Genomic DNA, 22,871 nt, shown 5'->3' with positions numbered 1-22,871 from the left:
AAGTCATGAGTAACTTGTGTTGAATAGGGGCTCAGTTGCTTGCACTCTAGTCTACATCATAACACATAAATGCTCATGTACCCAAGGAATGCTGTCCTGTCAGAGGTGTAATCTTTCAGAGAAAAGTTAAAATCAGGATTCACTTGCCTGCTAGGGTGCATGTAAGAGATTTGACAACACGGTTATGCAGAAGAGCTGAACAAAAAACAAAACATTTTGGATGCTGGAAATTTGAAACAAAAGCAGAAATTGCTAGTGAAACGCAGAAGGTATGGCAGCATTCTGGAGAGAAAGCAGAGGCAACATTACAGATTCAGAGTTCTGAAGAAGGATCACTGGACCTGAAACATTGACTCTACTTTCTCTCCACAGATGCTGCTAGACCTGTGAGTTTCTCCAGCCATTTCTGTTCTTTTATGCAGAAGATTCCCCCGATTGATATGTAAATCTCAATCAACATCACCAAAACAGATCACATTACAGTTTCTGGGAATTTGCTGTGTGCATATCAGCTGTTGTGTTTCCTAAATTATAATAGTGACTGCAAATCAAAAATCCGTTATTAACTGTAGTGTATTTTGAGACACCTGGTGCCTGTGAAAAACTCTGTAGAAACGTAAGGTGTGTTTTCTGGTTACTTGCATAAATAGAATATTTTAAAAATTCATTATCAAATAGAAGAAGTCATTGCTAAATAGTTGGAGACTTCTTTCCATTTCAGGCAACTTTTGTTCACATTGTTAATTTACAATTGCATTCAAATCAATCTTAAAAGTTGTGGAATGATAATTGCAGCATTTTCCATAATCAATATTCACCAGCAACCATTAAATTTCTATATTTACTATGGTGTAGCTGTAGCCTGTACTATCCACAGGATGCAGAGCAGCACATTGCCAAGCTTTGTGAAGCCTCTCAGGACTTCCTGCAACCAAAGGGTCAAGGGGACAGTTTATGGGAATACCATCAATTGTAAATCATGTTGAAGAGCTGCATTCCACCTGCCCCTGACAGGTGTAACTTCAGTGAGGGAGGACATGTAAAATAGGTGAGGACTACACTTGGAATGTTGTATACACTTTTGGTCTCCGTACCTCAGAAGCATATTTTCACAGATGGAATGTAATGACAGAGGAAGTTTAACTTAGATAAATGTGAAGTATTGCATTTGGTAAGGCAAATCAGGGCAGGAATTAAACACTTAATGGTAGGGCCCTTGGAATTGTTGCTGAACAAAGAGACCACGAAGTGCAGGTTCAAAGTTCGTTGAAGATGGAGGCACAGGTAGATAGGGCAGTAAAGAAGGTGTTTGGTACATTTGCCTTTATTGGTCAGTGCATTGAGGAGTTGGGAGGTCATGTTTCAGCTGTACAGGACATTAGTTAGACCACATTTGGACTGCTGCACTGAATTCCCTGCTATAGAAAGATGTTGTGAAACTTTGAAAGGTTCAGGAAAGACTGACAAGAATGTTGCCAGGGTTGGAGGATTTGAGGGATATGGAGAGGTTGAATAGGCGAGGGCTGTTTTCCCTGGAGTGTTGGAGGTTGAGGGATGCCCTTAAAGAGGTTTGTAAAATCATGAGGGGCACAGATAAGGTAAATACACAAGGTTTTTTCTCTGGGTTGGGTACTCCTAAATTAGATAGTACAGATTTAGAGTGAGAGGGGAAAGGGACCTAAAGGGCAACTTTTTCACACAGAGGGTGGTGCGTATGTGGAATGAGCTGCCAGAGGAAGTGGTGGAGGTTGGTATAATTACAGCAATTAAAAGGCATCTGGGTGGGTACATGAATAGGAAGGGTTTGGAGCAATATGAGCCAAATGCTGGCAAATGGAACCAGATTAATTTAGGATATCTGGTTGGCATGAATGAGTTGGTCCGATGCGTCCATTTCCGTGCTGTGCCACTTTATGACTCTGATTGTTCCCAGGATGGAGGGTGTGGAGGAGAAACTAGGTAAACTGGCCTTATATTCTCAAGAGATTTAAGAATGAGAAGAGATCTCATTGAAACCTGCAAAATTCTTAGAAGAACAGGCAGGGGACATACAGCTAAGATGTTTCCCCTGGTTTGGAAATCAAAAACCATGGGTTAGAAATTAAAACTATGGGGGATAATACTTAGGTCCAAGATGAAGCCATTTTATTTTAGTCAGAGTTCTGAATTTTGGTGTTCAGTCTGTGGAAATCCAATGTTTGAGTATGCTGAAGTAGAGATTGATAGATTTCTGATTACCAATGGCATAAAGGTTATTGGGATAAGGTGGCAAAATGGCATTGAAGTGTTTGATTATACATGATCATATCACGATGGAGCAGGCTGAATGAGCTGAATAACTTAGTCCAGTTCCTATGTTCTTGATATGTTGTGGCCATTATTATTTTCTCCGGTGAGTATGAAGCTGACTTGTGCATTTCATAAAGGTGGTCATCGTTTTTGCTGCTCTTGTGGATTATGCGAAAGTTTTTATCATTCTAATAATTACACTCCTGAATCTTTTCCCTGCAGAAGCGTGAAGCTTTCTGTCAGCTCCTTCAGCTTATGAAGAACATACACTCTCAGCAGGATGAACCAGACATGATATCCATCTTTATTGGAACCTGGAACATGGGTAAGTTATTGAAGGATTGTGCACACCCAGAAAAACACTGTACCAGAGAATTATGCTGTATGTGCAATGGGCTGCATGTATTCCTAGGGATGGCGTTCCTGGATCGGTTCCTAGACCAGTCTAATCTAGATGCAAGCTGCTTGCACATGAAGACGAATACTCCTTGCCAGTATTATGAACAGTGTAGAGACAACAGGATGGTTTTCTGTTTATTTTCTACTTCTATACTAACCACAGAAAGAAAGAAGTCTTTTCACCTCTTGAACACTGTGTTCCTCAAATGCATGCACAAGACCAATTTACTCATAAGTTTAACAAAAGAAACAGTAAATGTATATTTTTCATCATGTGGAATGCTTTTGCAACAGCATTCACTCTTACATTCATAAGAGTCCTGCATACAAGAAAAGATGATTGTGAAAGAAGTAGGTTTTTATAAAGTTCATGAAGTCGCTATGGCTCTTGTCTTACAAAATAGAAGTTGAAAGTATTACATGCCTGATTTTTGGATCACTGAAGAAAATACAGGTTGGAAGTTCCTGGTAGCACACTTCTTGCAACAGCACATTTCTTTTCTATTCAAAGTAACAGCTGAGTTCTCTGTAGTGAAGATCAGGCTTCTTTCTACAAGCCTTATGTAAAAGGCTGGCCCACTACTCTATCTTTTCACAGACACTATGCAGGGCTCTTCCTTAGGTATGTGGAATCTCTTGCTTCTGTGATTGCTTTGTCTGACTGAGAAGATACTTGTGAAATTGCTTGTCAAGATATGTGTTCATTAATATTTCTTATCACAAGCTGGCTTCTGTCAAGGGCTGTGCTATCAATTCTCCTACTGTCCACATGAATGGTTCCTTGGCAACATTAACACAAGCACACAGTGGGGTTTGATTCTCGGTCTTCGCATTTTCTTGCGAGAGAATGCTTTAGCCTCACCCTGTAACTGGCTATTTTTATTCTGCTGTCATCAAGTCTGTGTGATTATTATGCATTAGTTTCTTTAGGCATTGACAATATCAGCTGTTAAATCTGTAGGGAAAATCAGTTACATTTTTAATGTGTTCTCAAAGATGTGTTCCAAAGTAGTCATTTACATTGTCCACCTCTTGTCCAAAAAAGCCAGCTCTTTCCATCCTTGTGAAATTCCACTTTTATCCCCAGACAATGAGAGAGACCACTTGAACCTCTTCACTCCATCTTGTCACAATACAGATTGTCAATTCTCCATGTTGCTTTAAAGAGAATAAGTTTGTTTTGCATGGGTGTGACATCAGTGAGATTGCAAGGGTGTATTGGAGGGAGCAGGATCTAATCAGGCAGTAAGTTTGTTTCTTTTAGAAATAGAAAATACTTTAATAATTCCATAGGCGTGATACTTTTTAAAAAAAATTAGAAACCTTTTATTTATATTCATTCATGGGATGCGGCATTGCTGTAATCCATTTGGTGTAGATATACGTACAATGCTGTTAGGGAGCGAGTTCAAAGACAATGAAGGCACAGTGATATATTTCTAAGTCAAGATAGTGACTGATTTGGAGGGGAACATTCAGGTGGTGTCGTTTCCATGTACCTACTGTCCTTGTCCTTTTAGTTGGCAGTAATCATGGATTTACAAGGTGCTGTCTAAAATGCCATGGTAAGTTCTGCAATGCATTTAGTAGAAGGGTACACACCATTTCTACTGAGCATTGGTGCTTTTGGATAAGATGCCAATCAAGTATGCTGCTTTGTCCTCAGTGATGTCAAGTTTCTTGAGTGTTGTTGGAGCTGACTCAACTAGGCAAGTCCACCAATACTGCAACAATTTTCTGATACTGGTTTGAGTCACCTATAAACAGTTAAGACGTTTTACCATTCTCAACATCAGGGTGACATGCTACTGGAACTCAAATGTCAGCATTTGTGCAACTTAAATTTAGCTACAAATTTGGGTAGGTTTCAGGTTAACGCTATCAGTGAGAATGGAAAATTGCACTCAAGTGATATTTTTAAAAGGATGGAGAAAATTGAAGAGGAGTTTTGCAGTTGGCGACAAAAAAGAACTTTGATATACCATCTCAGCCCAATGTTTGCCTTTTTCATGCAGAAATTGAACTGAGATGGTAAATCAGAGTTTTTGTCACCAATTGCAAAACTCCTCTTCAATTATCTCCATCCTTTTAAAAATATCACTTGAGTGTGGAAAATTAATCTGAAAAATCAAATGACCAAGACATTAATGGAAGATCGTTTGAAATACTTAACAGGTGCTGCTAATCCTCCAAAAAGCATTGCTTCTTGGCTAATGTCAAAGGGCCTTGGACGTACAAGAGATGAAACAACAGCCACTATACCCCATGATATCTATGTGATTGGCACCCAGGAGAACTCGCTAGGTGACAAGGAATGGGTGGATTTCCTGAGAGCCGGAATAAAAGATGTAACAGAGTTAGACTTCAAAGTGGTAAGGACTGAAATTCCAGGGACGATAACTTTGATAGCATAACAAAAATGTGTCAGTTTATATAATAGGAATCTGTGAGTAATAACACATTGTATACTATCACCTGTTTGTATTTTAATTTGGCAGTCAAATTGGAAAGCAGTTGGTGGTAGTGAAATGCAAGCAGATCATAAATGAAAGCCAGCACAATTATCAAATTGAATTAAATTAGTGGGCTTCCTTGAGGTTTCTATTTACAGATACAAAAGAGAATTTGTATTAAATGCAGAGAGATAGGATGTGAAGTGCCAAGAAATCTGAACAAATGCTTAATTGACAAGAACTCATTCTAACCAAGCAGATTAGTAGTTGACATCAAATTGATAATCCTCATTTAATAGGATAGCGGAAACAAACATGCTGTATTGGCACGCTTGGCAGGGTGATATTGGCAGGCACTGCTCATGGGCTGATTCACAATTCCAAGTCCTACAAAGGTGAGGCCAATCCAGAATTGGATCATGTCCTCTGCTTCTGACTTCTGACATTCCTATCATCTTGATGCGATCAAAATTCACTCCAACCAGGGGAAACATCTTCTCTGCCCAAGATCTGTTAAAATTTTATATGTTTCAATCTTATTTCCTTCTCATTTTTCTACACACTAGTGAACACAGACCAAGCTGATCAAGTTATCCTGCCATCCTGAGTATCAGCCTCGTAAACATGAAGTATTTTTGGCAATTGTCCACCAATTAGAATCATATTTGTGGATGATAGTGTGTATTTTAGTTGTATCATTCCAGCAATAATTGTATTTATGCTATTTGAGTAGGTGGAATATTGTTGACTTACTGTCACATAACTGATCTGAAGTTGATCTGAGTCAATGGAAAAAGGGTGGAATTTACTGAAATGTGTACTGGATTACCCAGTTGTTATTCTCTCTGTTATGTTGCTGTGCCACTCAATAACGTATCTGTATTATAGATTGCCACACATTCATTATGGAGTATTAAAATTGCAGTGTTGATCAAACCAGACCATGAGAACCGAGTCAGTCACATCAACATGTCCAGTGTTAAAACGGGCATAGCAAATACGTTTGGTAAGTCATTGTGTTGTAGAAAATGCCCTGAGATGAACGGGTTGATGGGAAAGCATTCTTTTCTGGAAGTAAAATTAGAAGTGAGCTGGAGTGAAATGGGAATAAAGTGAAAAGACTGAAATGATGATACACACTTCACTAATCACAATTTATCAGCGTGCTTTTTTATTATCTCAAAATAACTATGTAAAGTTAGATAGGCATTCCTGCAATTTCCACAGCTGTTCTTTTCAATCCCCATTTTAACTTTGATGGAAGATGAGTGGAAAGCCCTGGTGGAGCTTATTGGTAATGTCACTAGACTGGGAATCCGAAGCCCAGGCTAATGCTTTTGGTCATGAGTTCAAAATGCTAAAATTTAAATTCAATTCATAAACCTGAAATTAATCTCTTGTCTAATGTCCATATTCGCTGCCTGTTTTCAAAAAAATTGGATAAAGCTCATTGGGTTAGATATTAATCTGGTCAAAATCATGAGTGAAAAGAGAGACCTTGATCCAGCCCAAAATTAAGCTTTGGGTCTTGTTGAAATGCCTGTATTCTGGAAAAAGCTGTGATCCACACAAGCAGCTTGTTCTTTCAATATTTAGTATTGAACTGATGGTCTGTAACATAGGACGCCAATTTTTTTATCTCGGGAAAGGAAAGTGGAAATGATGTTAAAAAAAAGTCTGCTCAGCATTTCCAACACAGTTTCATTTTCTGTGACTGCTTAACCAAAACCTACTTTTTTTTTGTCTTGTTTTACTTTTCTCTGCAGGTAATAAAGGTGCAGTTGGGGTTTCATTCTTATTTAATGGAACATCCCTGGGTTTTGTCAACTGCCATTTGACGTCTGGTAGTGAAAAAGTCCTCAGGTACATGCATTCATTTATTTAAACAAGTAAACAAAGTCAGACCATGTTTTGCAATCTTGAAACATAAGGTGGGACTTTCAAAGGTAACTGCATACCATTAGGCTGTAATTTCCTGTTTATTAGAGTTAATGGATGGAAAAGAAATCACAGGTTGTGGTGCAATATTTCCTCATATGTGCTCCGGGTGTGTGGTCGAACCAGTTAAAGTGGAAATTGCCTCCTGTTTTTCAGCTGAATGAAATGTCGCAGTGCTGACTAAGTCTGTGAATGCCCATATTCTTAAAGGATAGCGTGTCTGAATATAAAAGGTGTCTACTGGTGTCAGAAGGGTTGATTCTCATTTCTCGAAATGAGATGCAATATCCATATAAACAGCATTCTCCAATACACATCTCAGACATCTGAGTGTTGTATAACATAAATTTAACTTTTTCTATACAGAATCCTGTTCACAGTGAAATTGATCTTAAATTTTGCAGCTCATTCAACTGCGCTGTGTTTTAAGCGATAAATAGTCTTTACCATGGAACCAGAATGAAGGTTTTCAATATGGACAAACTTGCAAGATGAAAACATGAAAAAGATGTCTGATCTTTTTTCCCGGATCAATAAAGGACTCACATAAACAGGCTAGACAGGAACCATTGTCTAAATTTTTCTTACTGTGTTGAAGTACCTGATCTCTGTTGTTTCTGTCATCACACCGAGGCCAAACATTCAGTGAAGGGGAAGGATGGATGGGTGATGCAGGCGGCAGTACCACTCTGGGCCACTTTCTCATAAAGCAATAGCATTCAGTTAGCTTTATTACCAATGCAACAGAGTGCTTCAGCATGGAGAAAGCTGTAAAATTGGCTTAAATCTTCCAAACTTTGCATCACCGAAAAAACTTCTGGCACCAGAATTGCATTCGATTGGGCGCTTCTGATCCAGGAAATTTACCTTATTTTCAAAATTGGTTGTAAAGTGAGAACAGAAATAGCTCGGTTTACTAGTGTGGCACACAAGGCAATTTCAGCATCAGGTGTCATCATTCTGACAGCATCAAGTCAGGGAAAACTGGATATATCATCTGGTTCCTACCTGAAGCCTGCTGGTAATTTGAGTGAGGGAATGGGGAGGACTGCAAATAGTTGCCACCAAACTGGAGATATTTTGCATCTCTCAGAGTGACAATAATTTAAACCAAAGATTTCATGGGGCATTTTCATGTCTTTGGCACAAGTTGAATTTCTTAGCTTATGTTTCTGAGACTGAGATGCCTTGGCTGTAATCTTCCATCATCTTTTGTTTTAGGCGAAACCAGAATTACTTGGACATACTCCGTTTGTTATCACTGGGGGATAAGCAGCTCAGCTCATTTGATATTGCTCTGCGCTTCACCCATATTTTCTGGTTTGGAGATCTTAATTATCGTCTGGATATGGATATCCAGGTACGGTTCATTACCTTGCTGCTTCATTGGAATCCATATATCAGGAAAATAAGACTTTTTAGGACTAAGTGTAAAAGGCCAATTCTCTATTTTTTGTTTTCTTGTAATTTGACCTACCTGAATTCTCAGTATATCCCTTGGCTCTCTTCTTCCAGAAATCTATTTCCTTGATGCTTGTGCCAATTTTCAGAATTATTGCCTGCCTAATTAATTGGTCAATCCAAACTCACATGGGTCCTGTGTATCCAATTCAAGTTGGGGAGTCACAAATTATTTAGTTGAAAGGTTTCATGCAGTCTAATGAAGAGCATTAGTTCTAATACATCATATAAACAGAATGGATATAGTGGACATACAATCAATGATAGTAGAGTTACCAGTCCAGCATTCAGATAGATTCAATGACATTCTCTCTATCTTAGGCAGAAAAATACATTAAGCAAAAGCTAGCAACCCTAAATAGCTTCCTACCTCCCCCACCTCGCCCCCCCCCCCCAACACACACACACACACACCCCATACTCTTCTGTACTCATAACTGCCTGTTTACAGACTTTATCTTGAGGAGACTTATGGATGTCTCAATCTGGGCACTCAGTCAATTATAATTTTCCATTCAATCTTCCAGTTATGAGATATGAATACCCAAGGTTTCCTTCCCTTTTCAGCCAGGGCTGGCATTTGAAATGACCTGATTACTTATCATGTAAAATTATCTTATTTATTTAATGGGCATAAGGCTTGATTTATTCAGGCCTAGGACTGTCACCCTGAACACCTATGCCTGAAGGAGCAATGGAACCTAAGTAAAACCTGTCTGGCGAACAATGAGCAATTGACTGTGCTGTGTCTTTGTTATATCCAGTAAAGGCTACAGGGTTCCTTGAAAATAAATGGAGATAATCCTTTGAGCTCCACAGGTTCATCATTTCCATTGGTATTACAAAAGCTATCATTTCAGCATTTCTGTAAAATTCTCAGAACTGCTATAACTTCCAACTACATTATTAAAATTACCATTTTCCTGTGGGTCTAAAGGATTGGGCCTTCCTGCTGGCATCAGTAGAAGTCACGCTAATTGGCAGCTGGTGTGAAGCCTACAGTGGAAAGAATGGGGAATTTCTTTCATTTTGATAGTGTATAGCATATTCATCCATGATCTCCTTTCAGAAAATAGATGGATGGAAACTCCTGGTGAAACTGCTTACATCTATATTTTAGCACCCAAGATGGCAAACTGATGGAATTCCAATTTAATTGACATTGGAGAGGGGCCTTAGTAGGGACTTTAATTGGCCTATATGGTCACCCTTAAATTGTAGATTATCTACTGGTAAACTAGATTGTGCCAAAACAATCAAGTGGTAGAAATATGCATTCTAGCATACCAATTGGTAACTGGAAATTACCATCTCTCCCATTTTCAGCCCTGTCTCCACAGCACCATTTGTCTACTGCTGTCCGTGAAAATTAGCCAGTGGATGAGATTTGAAAGTGGATGAAATAATTACGATGGGAGGGTCAAGAAATTAAAGCATAAGTTGATCATTTGGAGAGACTCAGTGGCTGATAATGCAGTGCTGAAAAGCTTCAAATAATTCAAATACTTTATCATTCAGGATATTTTAAGTCACATCAGCAAAAAGGAATTTGAGCCATTATTGAGTGTAGACCAACTGAACCTGGAGCAAGAGAAAAGAAAGGTGTTTCTGAAATTCTGTAAGTAAATTTCTGATGATTCAAATGTATTAAATTTTTCCATGTTATTGTAAAATACATAAATTACCACCATGGCATAAATTGCATTTATACTAATTCTTCGGGTTTTCTGGAGAGTTTCCACCAAAGTTACAGGAAATGTTCGGTAGAATTCAACACCAACCCTTCAACAACCTCCAGATGTTAGATCCACATATGTCCTATTGACAGTTGGTGGCTGCATAGTCAGATATTTTGTTGACAAAGACTGGTATTTAATGGATTAATTCATCATGTCAAACAGCACCACATCACGAAATTATATTTTTTTCCCAGGGAGAAATATTTTTGAAGTGCTAATGCCACTAAAATTGGAAAAGTACAATAAAACTGTGTTAAGCCTGAAGATTGTGGTAATGTGAAATTCAGTTGGGTTCCAAAAGCTGGATAAAACTTTTGATTCTTTTTTGATTTTTTTCATGGGATATGAGCATCGCTAATTTGGTCAGCATTTGCTGTTCATCCCTGGTTGCCCAGAGGGTAGTTAAAAGTCAACCACATTGCTATGGGTCTGGAGTCACATGTAGGGTCGACCAGGAAAGGAAGACAGATTTCATTGTGAAAAAAGCAAAATATGGTGGAAATCTGAAACAAACACAGAAAATGCTGCAAAAAACTCATCAAGACTGATCACATCTGTGGAGAGCAAAACAAAGTTAGTGTTTCAAGCCTGTTCTGGGGAAGAGTCACTGTGGAATCAAAATGTTCACTCTCTTTCTCTCTCTCTACAGATGTTGCAAGATATGCTGAGTTTCTCCAGCATTCTCTGTTCTTGTGGCCAACTTCTTTCCTTAAAGGGCATTAACAAACCAGATGGGTGTTCTTACCACAATTAGAATAGAATCCCTATAGTGTGGGAACAGGCCCTTCGGCCTAACAAGACCACACCAACCCTCCAAAGAGTATCTCATCCAGACCTATTCCCCTATTACTGTACATTTACCTCTGATTATTGCACCTAGCCTACACATCCCTGAATGCTATTTGCAATTTAGCACTGTCAATCCTCCTAATGTGCGCATCTTTGGAATGTGGGAGGAAACTGGAGCATCTGAAGGAAACTCACGCAGGCACGGAGAGAATGTGCATACTCCACACAGACAGTCATCCAAGGCTGGAATCGAACCTGGGTCCCTGGCTCTGTGAGGCAGCAGTGTGAACCACTGAGCAACTGTACCGCCCTAGATTGAAGTTGACCCTGGTTACGTGGCTGTCTTGCAGCTATCCTTATATTCCAGATATTGTATTCATATTCAAATTTCACCATCTGCCATGGTGATATTCCAACCCATAACCTGGGATCTTGGATTACCCATGCAATGACATTCCATTTATCACCATCATTGTGCCTATTCCAGCATTCAGTAAGATGATGGTTGATCAGGTTGTGGTTTCACCTCCATTTACTTGTCTGTTCTGTAGAGAGAAAGTGAGGGCTGCAGATGCTGGAGATCAGAGCTGAAAATGTGTTGCTGGAAAAGCGCAGCAGGTCAATTAGCATCCAAGGAACAGGAGAATCGACGTTTCAGGCATAAGCCCTTCTTCAGGAAGCCCTTCTACAGGAGTCTGTCCTGTAACCCTCTACTCCCTTGTCTGTCATTCACTGCAAAAGGAACAGCAGATATTGCAGGCCATTCAATTCTCCCTTGGCATTATGGTGGTGTGCAGGGATCAGGTCGAAACTGAAGGTTATAAAGCTGAAACACTATCCCTCTCATTCTTACAAAAGGCTCTAAACTTGTGATATGGTGTTCTCAATTTTCTTTTCCATATCTCTCAGATGAGGAAGAAATCACGTTTCCTCCTACTTATCGATACGAGCGAAATACCAGAGACGTTTACTCATGGCAAAAACATAAAACCACTGGGGTAAGGATCATCAGGCTGATTATTTTCTATTTTTCTCCTTTGTGAGAAAGTGTGAGAAAATGATGGAAAGGTCTTAGAGGTATCATGAAGATTGCAAGGACTCCCAAAAGCATAAGAAATAAAATAATGGAGTTTGACAAACAGATTGCCCTTCCACAATACGATGGGACTGCAGAGACCTAGGTACAAACTGAGCATGATAAAGGGCCATATATCAAATCTTTAGAAAGGAGAGAGAAATTGGGAAAGGATGTAAGTAATAGCTATATTGATAAAATACTTAATGAAAGCTGTAGAAAGAAAAGATTTTGATAAGGGTGATCAGACACTGGAAACACCATTAAACAGAGCTAAGGAACAGCTAGGGATGCAAGACTCTGGTAGGAGTTGTCCACAGATCACCTAATAGCAATTATGCAATGGGGAAGAGATGGAGAGGACGATTCCATGAGTGAATAAGAATGCAATGTAGTTCAATAGGTAATTTAAACGTTAACATTGAATGGGAGAAGTACAGCTCCAATAATGAGGACAATTAATGTCTAAAATGTGATAGGGGCAGTTTTGTTGAACAATTTTAACCTAATTCCTTGTCCACAATTAGGTTAAAATTGTTCAACAAAACTGCCCCTATCACATTTTAGACATTAATTGTCCTCATTATTGGAGCTGTACTTCTCCCATTCAATGTTAACGTTTAAATTACCTATTGAACTACATTGCATTCTTATTCACTCATGAAATCGTCCTCTCCATCTCTTCCCCATTGCATAATTGCTATTAGGTGATCTGTGGACAACTCCTACCAGAGTCTTGCATCCCTAGCTGTTCCTTAGCTCTGTTTAATGGTGTTTCCAGTGTCTGATCACCCTTATCAAAATCTTTTCTTAACGATGGAGGGAACTGAGGGATCAGAACATCTTTAACCCCTGTGTGATTTTAATTTGCCATTAAAAAGTGTAGTTCTTGAGTGTTGTTTTACAAGAGAATAGACATGGACATGATAGGAATATCTTGGAAATAGTTGGTCAGGGAATATCTGGCAAGTAGTGGTCTTGGTATGATTGAGTGTGACATTTATTTATTTATTTATTTTTGAGTTTGAATTTCAAACTAGTGGTGTGTAGGTTTTGGTCTGTGTGCCTGAAGGGGTTACATTATTAACTTGTAAGATTTTATGAAGCTATGACTTCTTAAAAAAAAACGATAGTTTTTGGAGGCTTTTGCAAACTTGTTGACATTGGGAAAATTTGCATAAGTGAACCAAGTGATCAGTGTATTCATTGGACTTTAGTTAGAAATTAGACTTTAGTTAGGAGGATCCGGAATTGTAATTTTTTTGACTTAAAGGAAGCACCCACACTTTGTTTCCTGCTTATATCAAACAGTTGCTCCTGAAGAAAGGGAATTGATTAGAATTGTTGAGCAATAGGCTACCTTAGGTTAAGGAGTTTTGTTTACAATTGCTAGACCTTAGAAAAGTTTTGGTAAAATACTGAAGGAGTTACTTGAAGCTGAGAAAGTTTAATCTCAGTTGTATGAATACTCAAAAAAGAGGCTATCAGATTTTCAAAAACAGAAATTGAAACATCTATTCAGTTAAACCCTATAGATGTCATAAGGGAATTCTCTCTGGTATTTGAGTCCTGTAAGGGCTGTGTTGAAATGAATGGGATTATATTTTATCATGTCTTTCAAAATCTTCAATCTTGTGTTATATGAAAATAATTTGGTATTATGTATTCTTTTATTAATTTCTCTTAGAGTCATAAAGTCACAGAGATGTACAGCACAGGAACAGATCCTTCAGTCCAACTCATCCATGCCGACCAGATATCCCAACCCAATCTAGTCCCACCTGCCAGCACCCAGCCCATATCCTTCCAAACCCTTCCTATTCATATACTCATCCATATGTTACAATCGTACTAGCCTCCACTACTTCCTCTGGCAGCTCATTTCATACACAAACCACCTTCTGCATGAAAAGGTTGCCCCTAAGGTCCCTTTTATATCTTTCCCCTCTCACTCTAAACCTATGCCTTCTAGTCCTGGACTCCCCCCAACCCCTAAAAGACTTTGTCTATTTATCCTATTCATGCCCCTATAAGATCACCCCTCAACCTCCAACGATCCTGGGAAAACAGCCCCAGCCTATTCAACTTCTCTGTATAGCTCAAATCCTCCAACTCTGGCAACATCCTTGTAAATCTTTTCTGAACCCTTCCAAGTTTCACAACATCCTTCCAATAGGAAGGAGACTAGAATTGCATGCAATATTCCAAAATTGGCCAAACCAATATCCATGTTACAGTCGCAACATGATCTCCCAACTCCTATACTCAACACTCTGACCAATAAAGGAACACATACCAAATGCCACCTTCACTATCCTATCTATCTGTGACTCCACTTTCAAGGAGCTATGAACTTGCACTCCAATATCTCTTTGCTCAGCAACACTCCCCAGGACCTTACCATTAAGTGTATAAGTCCTACTAAGATTTGCTTTCCCAAAATGCAGCACCTCGCATTTATATAAATTAAACTCCATCTGCCACCTCTCAGCCCATTGGCCCATCTGATCAAGATCCCGTTGTAATCAGAGGTAACCTTCTTCACTGTCCAAATTTGGTGTCATCTGCAAACTTACTAACTATATCTCTTATGCACACATCCAAATAAATCATTTATATAAATGAAGAAAAGTAATGGACCCAGCACTGATTCTTGTGGCACTCCACTGGTCACAGGCCTCCAGTCTGCATAATCCAATTCTATTTTATTGTTAACATCAGATCTGAAGCATTGTGTGTTTATATTTCAGTAAAAGAGGACCTTGTTAAAAACAAAAAACAATCTATGAAGCCAGATTTCAGTCTGTGTTCAGATTTTTCCAGTAATAACATGAGCTGGAATTGTAACAAGTCTCAGACTACAGATTACAGTTTAAGCAAGACAATCTTTTGTAACATAAGGAATGAATTATCCATAGTAGATTGTTAATGGGTAAAATAAAAACCAATAGTACAAAACCAAAATATAATCCTGAAAGGCAAAGATTCCACTTGTGTAATCTAGCAACCAGAATTAGTAAGCAAGGTCAGGAAGAGCATTTATTAACAGTCTTAATAAAAGCAAAACTAATGCATCCAGCAAGTTGTGAGATCCATAAATAGAAGAAACAGTTTCTGAACATAAGAGTAAAGGACATTAAAGTTAGCAGCAAAGGTGTTTGTAAATATATTAAGAGAAAGAGATTCAGGGAAGGTACAAAGAGCTAATTTAAGGTTGAAGTCTGCCTGACCATAATGAACTATATGGAAGTTGGAGACTTGCTTACATGAGTACTTTGACTTTGTTTTCACAGTATTAGAAGAGGGCAAGCAAGCAGAAATAGAAGAAACCTAAAAATAAGTCAAAGGGAAGGACTATCTAGATCTAATATGAATAAGGAAAACAGTAATGGGACTTAAGGCAGAAAAATCTCTAAGACCTTGTGGTTTCCAATCCAGAACATTAGAAAAATCAGGTGAGGGAAGTACAGATGCATTAATTGTAATTTTTCAAAGCTTTCTATATCTTTGAAATGTGTTTTTAGTTAGAAAATTGCAAATATAGCTCTATCATTTAAAAATGGTGAGAAAGAGGAAGGAAGCAACTTCAGACTCAAAAGTTTGACATCATTTGAAGATACATTCAAGCTTATTATTCATATCTTTGTTCATTGTTTTTATTATAGATAAGAATAAACGTTCCTTCTTGGTGTGATAGAGTCCTATGGAAATCTTACCCAGAGACGTATAATCAATGTACCTCATATGGTGAGTATAATAATTTATCATTGAAATAAATGGATACTTTGCAGCTTAGGGCAAGGATACTTCCATAGTATCCTGGCCATTACTGTGCTGGTGAACAAAGACATGTCACTTATGAAGTTTTTGAAAATATTTTGCATCAACTTTCCAAACTTGAATAATTTTGTTACTCATACTCAGGTCAGCCGATACTGAGAAAATATTTTACAAATTTTTATAACATCTAATATTTAAAATAAGCAAACTTTATCAACGTTTTAGACAAGACAGAGGAGGAAGCAAAAGTGGTGAGAGAGTCGCATTACTGGTATCACAGCTGTGTTGAGGGAGGTCACCTCGGCGGCATCTTGCAGTGAGGCATTATGGGCAGAGCTGAAAAATAGGACGGGTACAATCACAATGTTGGGATTGGAATTCAGACTTCCCAGCTGCCAGTGGTTGATAGAGGAAGAGCTATGTCGTCAGATTCTGGAAAGATGTGAAACTGACAGTGTTGTTGTGGTGGATGATTTTAACTTACCCCATATTGACTGGGATTCCCTTAGCACCAGGGATTTGGATGGAGAACAATTTGTTAGGTGTATCCAGAAAGGGATTTTTGGATCAATGGTAGATAGTTCAATGAAGAAGGCAGCCATACTGGACCTGATATTGGGAAATGAGCCTGACCGGGTGATCAAAGTTTTAGTGGGGGAGCATTTTGGAAATAGAACATAGAACAGTACAGCACACTTCAGCCATCAATGTTGTGTCAATATTTTATCCTACTCTAAGATCAAACTACTCGACATATCCTTCATTGCACTATCTTCCATGTGCCTATCCAAGAGTTGCTCAAATATCCCAAATGTCTCTGACTCTACTACTATTGCTGGCAGTGCATTCCATGCACCCACCACTCTCTGTGTAAATAACCCACTTCTGGCATCTCTCCTAACCCTTCCTCCAACCACCTTAAAATCATGCTCCCTCATGATAGCCATTTCCACCCTGGGAAAAAGTCTCTGGTATCCACAATATCTATGCCTCTCATCATCTTGTACACCTTTATCAAGTCACCTCTCACCCTTCTTCACTCCAATGAGAAAAGCCCAAGCCTCCTCAACCTTTCTTCCTAAGATGCTGTGGGAGGCAAGGGAGGAAATAGCTGGAGCCTTAACAAATATCTTTGCATCCTCTTTGGCCTCAGTCAAGGTTCCACAAGACTGGAGAATGGCCAATGTTGTTCCTTTGTTGAAGAAGGGAAATAGGTATAACCCAGATAATTGTAGGTAGGAGGTCCTGACATCAGTGATGGGGAACCTATTGGAGAAGATACTGCAAGACAGGATTTATTTACATTTGGAAGGAAATGAAATTGTTAGTGAAAGGAAGCATAGTTTTGTACAGGGAAAGTCATGTCTCACCAACTTGATTGAGTTCTTTAAGAAGGTGACAAGAATAACTGATGAGGGAAGATCATAGTATGTTGTCTACATGGACTTCAGTAAGGCATTTGATAAGGTACCTCATAGCAAGCTGATACCAAAGGTAGAGTCTCATGGGAACTAGGATGAGCCATCAAGATCAATACAAAATTTGCTTGGTCAGAGAAGAGAGAGTAACGGTGGATAGGTACTTTTCAAAATGGAAATCAGTAACTAGCAGTGTTGGAAGGGATTAATGTTAGGTCTTGAATGCAATTGTAATAACTACAAGTGCAGAAATAGCAAACAGTAGTATATAAGGAGATTATTGTTGTGTGTTTTGGGAATGCCAACTATTACCAGACTGCGTTTGGGATAATTTGCTGTCATCAAGTGTGTCTTAATGAGAAGAGGCATTGTAGTTTGTTACACTGTTAGCAATCAGATACAAATTACATTAATAAGATAGACATTATTACTATGACTAAATTAAATTCTACAATAGAGATCCTAAAGGAATTAAAGCTTTTCTATATAAAGGTAATTGGTTTACTGAGCTAATTATCTTTGTCTTGAAACTCTCTGAGGCATTCTCAAGCCCCTCAATGGAACACCAATCACGTCTCACCTGATGAGAGGTTTGTTTAGACCCTATAAATGTATATTAGGCAGAATTCTCAGAGTAGCCTGTGACCTGCTCGTGCACTCCCTTTGAATATCATAGGAAGGGTGGAAGATTTGTTTAATTCCTTTCAGTGGAATAGAAAACAGAACTTTGTACTGGATGGAATGATAGTAACTCTGTTTCTAACACAACTTTCACCCATGTTACAGGGCTTTTCCCACTTTCTGTCCCACCCTTTGTTCATAGTTTGAAACTAGTACCATTTTAGATCATTACATCGGACAGACATCGAAAGGAAATTGGTTTTACTTGACGAAGGGATTTTACGGAACCATCTTAACAATGTTTTAATGAACACAATTAGTTCAGATTTTTGTGGAGTAGAAGGAGCTTGAATGGGATACCTGCTGAACTACGTCTGAGAAAATTCCCCTCGCCTGCCTTCTTTTTGTGATGGGGGTGGTGGAATGGGATAGATCCAGTCCACAATGTCCAGAGGTAGCAATGTCATGGGTAATGGCTAAGCAGCCAGGTGGAATGCGTTCATACATTTACTGGGATGTTGGTCTGGTTTTCAACATGAGTTTCAGGCCCTCAAACCCTCCCCTACCCACTTCTACCTGACATGACCCCTCATATTTCCCATGAACCCTTTGTGCCTCCTCATCTTAAGTGTGCTTCACTGCCAATCATCCAATATCTACGATGGGTAAACCTTATAAGCCATGACATTGGAAGATAGATGAAAATTTCAACTATTGATAATCGAATTCAGCTCTCCCTGAAGCAAACTGACTGATAACAAACTCGAATTCATAAAATTCATTCAAAAAATGTAAACCCTTTCAAGTAGTTAACCTATTGTGAAACAATAAATCAATCGATTCACTAATTGCATCAAAAACAGATAACACTTGAATTCCGTCTTTATGCCACCAGTTAAAAGGTAAACACAGTCTCCTGTGAGGTAAGTGGTTCTGGACTTTTGGGACTCAACCAACCAATCAGCACGTGTTCAATTGTATTAACCTTGGGAAATACAAGGGATATGTGTGAGTGTGCTACAGATATCTTTATCCCATACCAGTGAAAATTGCAAGACGTGAGAATGGGGGCAAGAATTCAAGAATCTGGTCCTAACCACTATTTCTAAAAAGCAGTTGAATGTTCAAGGTATTATTTTCCTCTTTTTTAAAGGTGTGTGCCACTCATCGCTACTTACTGTGATACAATAATGACAGAATTGTGCCAGATCACCTGTCTCAGAAGAACTAAGAGTATAATAATTCATTTTCACATATTCATGCTATTTCATTTTTCTGCAGGTTGCACTGATGACATTATGACCAGCGACCATTCACCTGTCTTTTCCACATTTGAAATTGGGGTAACTTCCCAGTTTGTGTCTAAAAAAGGTAAAAAGAGCAACTTACTGCAAAGAACATGTTCATCAGTCCGAGGGTGGGGAGAGCATGTGGGGGGAGCAATTCCTGAATCATTCTGCAAGTGAAATTGTACAGTGTGAATTGATTAGAGTGGGTTGTTACTGCAGATTGTCCACTGATCTTTCATCTTCTGCATTTGGCTATGAACCTAGATCAAAGTGAATGAATTAAAGTCTCTTTGTCTGAGGTCAGGTTAAGCAGCACAGGCAGCAGAGTACACTTAAGTCCAGAGGCAACGAAAATTGCTAGTTATTGCTTAAAGATTGTCATTGGCACATTAGGGAGATGAGCATTATGGGAATACAACAAGGCAGCAATAAACAATACATTCTCCACTTGGTCCATTGTTGAGGTGGAGCAGAGAGATATCGAAATTTCACAGGAGAGCTGCCCTTCACCTTCTCTTTCCTGGCCCTTTTTATATGTCAGCCCAAACTTCCACTGGCCACGCTACAACCTCCCAACCCAACCTAACCCAAATAGCTAGTAAAAAGCAGCCCATTGAGTGCAAATCAGACAAGGTTCTATTACTGGATACTCTGTGCCATTCTCCTGAAATCAGGCAAAGATATTGTCATGCTTCAACTGTATAGACGTGAGCAACAAGTGTGGTTGTGGGTATTGAGTATTAAAATAATAAGATGTTAAGGGAAATTAGATTTGTGTTTGATTGAAGCTATGACACTTTGAGGTTTCATAATTAATTGCTTGCAAAATTATAAAGGAATTTACAAAGGAGGGAATGATTTTAGGGAAATACAAATTAAAATTAGGAAATTATGAGTGAAGTCAGTGAGTCATTCAAATTACCAAGCGGAACCTTTGAAAAATGCTGTGCATAAATGTTAAAGCAACTTCTAGGCTTGTTCCTACAGAAACAAAGTAATGAGTATTATTGTGAGAGGGTGGTAGAGAGACATCCATTTAAAAAACATGGCTAATATTGTGGAGCTAAGTAAATGTAGGTGCTTCCTGAAAGTTTGTGTTTTCTTTTTATTTTATAATTGACCATAGCTTGGGCTAGAAGTATATAACACTGATATTGTTTCATTTTCCAGCAATGACATATATCAAATTAGTGAGTACGCGCGCACACACACACACATACATATACATGCACACACACACTCAGGCACACATATACACTGTCGCACATGTATGCACACACACTACTCGAAGGCTAGTGTGCATAAGGTATGATATGCATTCATATATTGGTGAGTTTGGTTAAGAGACACTATAAAATGCAGGTTATTGTTGCTGTTGACTTTTTCTCATTTATAGTTAATTATACTTATGTTGTTTGCAGGTCCTGGTAACAGCTCCGGGCAGGCCTGCATTGAGTTTGAACTCATTGAAGCCATTGTGAAGACAACATGCAAAACAAAATTTTTCATTGAATTTCACTCAAGCTGTCTGGAAGGTTTGGAATATTCAATACTCACATTGCAACCAATTATAGGGTGATACCTCCCAATTAATTGTCCCCAATATTGGTTAGATATAAAAACGCCACTGTAGCATTGACATCCACAGAAAAAAAGACCATTTTGAATTCCTTACTTTGGTAATGTTAAACAATTTGTTTATAATACATGTAGCGATAGGTTCATTACAATTGGCCACAATGTCTTTGAATAAAGAAAGGAAAATTTCATATCCATGCATGTATCAGTGACTGATTACTTTGCATTACTGACTGAAACCCTGTGAGTGGGAAGCATATGTAAATTTCAGGTCAGCTCAGCACTGGTTGTAAAACACTTTGCCCACAGGGTCCAAGATCATGCATGAGCAATAGTAACTTGGAGGGGCAGTAGGTGGTTTTCTGATGAAGGGCTTATGCCCAAAATGTCGACTTTCCTGCTCCTTTGATGCTGCCTGACCTGTTGTGCTTTTCCAGTGCCATACTTTTCGACTCAGACCTCCAGCATCTGCAATCCTCACTTTCTCTCAGTGGATGGTTTTGTATACTGAAGGTTTTGCTTTGACTCGTGGAGTTAATGATTGAAGAAGCTTGAGTCAATATTTAAATATTTATATATAGTTAAAGAAAAGTGTGATAGTGATGGGGAAACAATGCAGCATGTCAAATCAGACTTATGTTTGTGGGTATGCAGCATATATACCAACATAGCCTGGATGTGTAAATTCATATGATTATAATTCCTGCACAGTCCAGAATGGGCATTGGTGGTCTGGCCATCTGCTATACCCTGTTTCTTTTTTTTGACTTCAGTTGACGTTTGAATAATGGGCAGCTGAATGACTGCCACACATTTCACATCCCGAACAAATTTCACCCCTCAACGCATTTCTGTGCCAGATTGCTTGAAGAGCAGCCAGAATATATGGAACAAAAACATCAAGAGGAACAAAATTCCATCAATACAGGAAGGGAGAATGAAGATAGTTATTAAAGGACAAATGTTCTTACTCATAACTTACTCTTCCATTAAATAGGATTCACAACAATACATGGCACAAGTTTATTATAATAGTATTTATTAGGAGTAATAACACATTTAACAGCAGCACTTAAGATGATAAAACTGGCAGGATTTTAATGGGAAATTTTAAACACATTGCAGTTAGGAGATTGGTTATTCAGACTGATCAGAGTTTAATTGAGATCCAACTTATTGATTGACACTCACATTTTGTTCCTTTTTTAAAATGAATTTCCTTCTTTATAATAACTTTCATTGGAACAAGTTATTGTTTTCTGTAAATTATCACATCTCCCGTTTAATTTCACTCCCTAACTTTGTGATATTTATGAGAGGTGACAGGGGTCTCACCCACAGCCCAGGGTGCTGACAAAAGCCCCATGACTTTCAGGAAAGGTGTACCCACTCACAGCAGAGGTTGGAAAACTCCTATCTCATCCACTGCACTCCCCTTCCTCCACCCACCACACTCATTCTGGGGGAGAGTATTCAATTCCATTCAAAGGAACAAAGACAGCTTTTCTAGCTGTTCTGTGCCTGTGTCGTATCAGTTGTTATTACTCCTATACTGGGTGAACCAATCTGCTATAAATCTATGCCATTGTTTACTGATCTCCTGTTTCAGTAAGTGACCGTAGCGGGTTTATCAGGTGGAAGATTGGCAAGTGGAGATCCCAGCAACTTCCAATCTCAACTGCAGTTAAAAGAAATACAGAAGATAGGAGCAAGACTGGGCCATTTGACTCAGTCCTGCTCCACCATTCAATATGATCAATAAATGTGAACAAGGTTTCTGACTGTCTGCAATCGTTGAGTTCTGGATTTAACACCAGTCGAACAATTGGTGCAGAATCCTTACAGTCAAATGAAGAGCGCAATTTGTTCTGCAAACAGTAACTAACAATTTTAATACCATTATTGTGGCTTATTTGTTTTGTGCCTCAGTGATACCTTGTGCAATAATCAGATTTCTAGCTGGACAAAGATTATGCGCAAGGTTTTGTCAAACCTGACTCTACCTTTTCAATGTAGACATGGCAATGCAAGGACAATAGCAA

General features: G+C 38.7%; 1 protein-coding gene across 1 annotated transcript in view; it reads left to right on the top strand.

Annotated features, from left to right (window-relative positions):
* LOC122557387 (phosphatidylinositol 3,4,5-trisphosphate 5-phosphatase 2A-like) overlaps window positions 1-22,871 on the top strand; it is a 146,816-nt gene that overhangs the window by 103,210 nt on the left and 20,735 nt on the right. Inside the window, exons 12-21 of the mRNA XM_043705046.2 lie at window positions 2,512-2,614; window positions 4,864-5,060; window positions 6,030-6,147; window positions 6,908-7,004; window positions 8,301-8,439; window positions 10,059-10,158; window positions 11,978-12,066; window positions 15,809-15,890; window positions 19,244-19,333; window positions 20,673-20,786. Coding sequence (XP_043560981.2) covers window positions 2,512-2,614; window positions 4,864-5,060; window positions 6,030-6,147; window positions 6,908-7,004; window positions 8,301-8,439; window positions 10,059-10,158; window positions 11,978-12,066; window positions 15,809-15,890; window positions 19,244-19,333; window positions 20,673-20,786 — 1,129 coding nt within the window. The remainder of the gene's footprint in view (window positions 1-2,511; window positions 2,615-4,863; window positions 5,061-6,029; window positions 6,148-6,907; window positions 7,005-8,300; window positions 8,440-10,058; window positions 10,159-11,977; window positions 12,067-15,808; window positions 15,891-19,243; window positions 19,334-20,672; window positions 20,787-22,871) is intronic.

This window comes from Chiloscyllium plagiosum, unplaced genomic scaffold (genome assembly GCF_037043375.1).
Source record: "Chiloscyllium plagiosum isolate Xiang-an unplaced genomic scaffold, Cpla_swu_hap1 HiC_scaffold_11, whole genome shotgun sequence".
NCBI lineage: Eukaryota > Metazoa > Chordata > Chondrichthyes > Orectolobiformes > Hemiscylliidae > Chiloscyllium > Chiloscyllium plagiosum.
The sequence above is the reverse complement of the archived record's forward strand: the minus strand, read 5'-3'. Positions and strand labels throughout refer to the sequence as shown.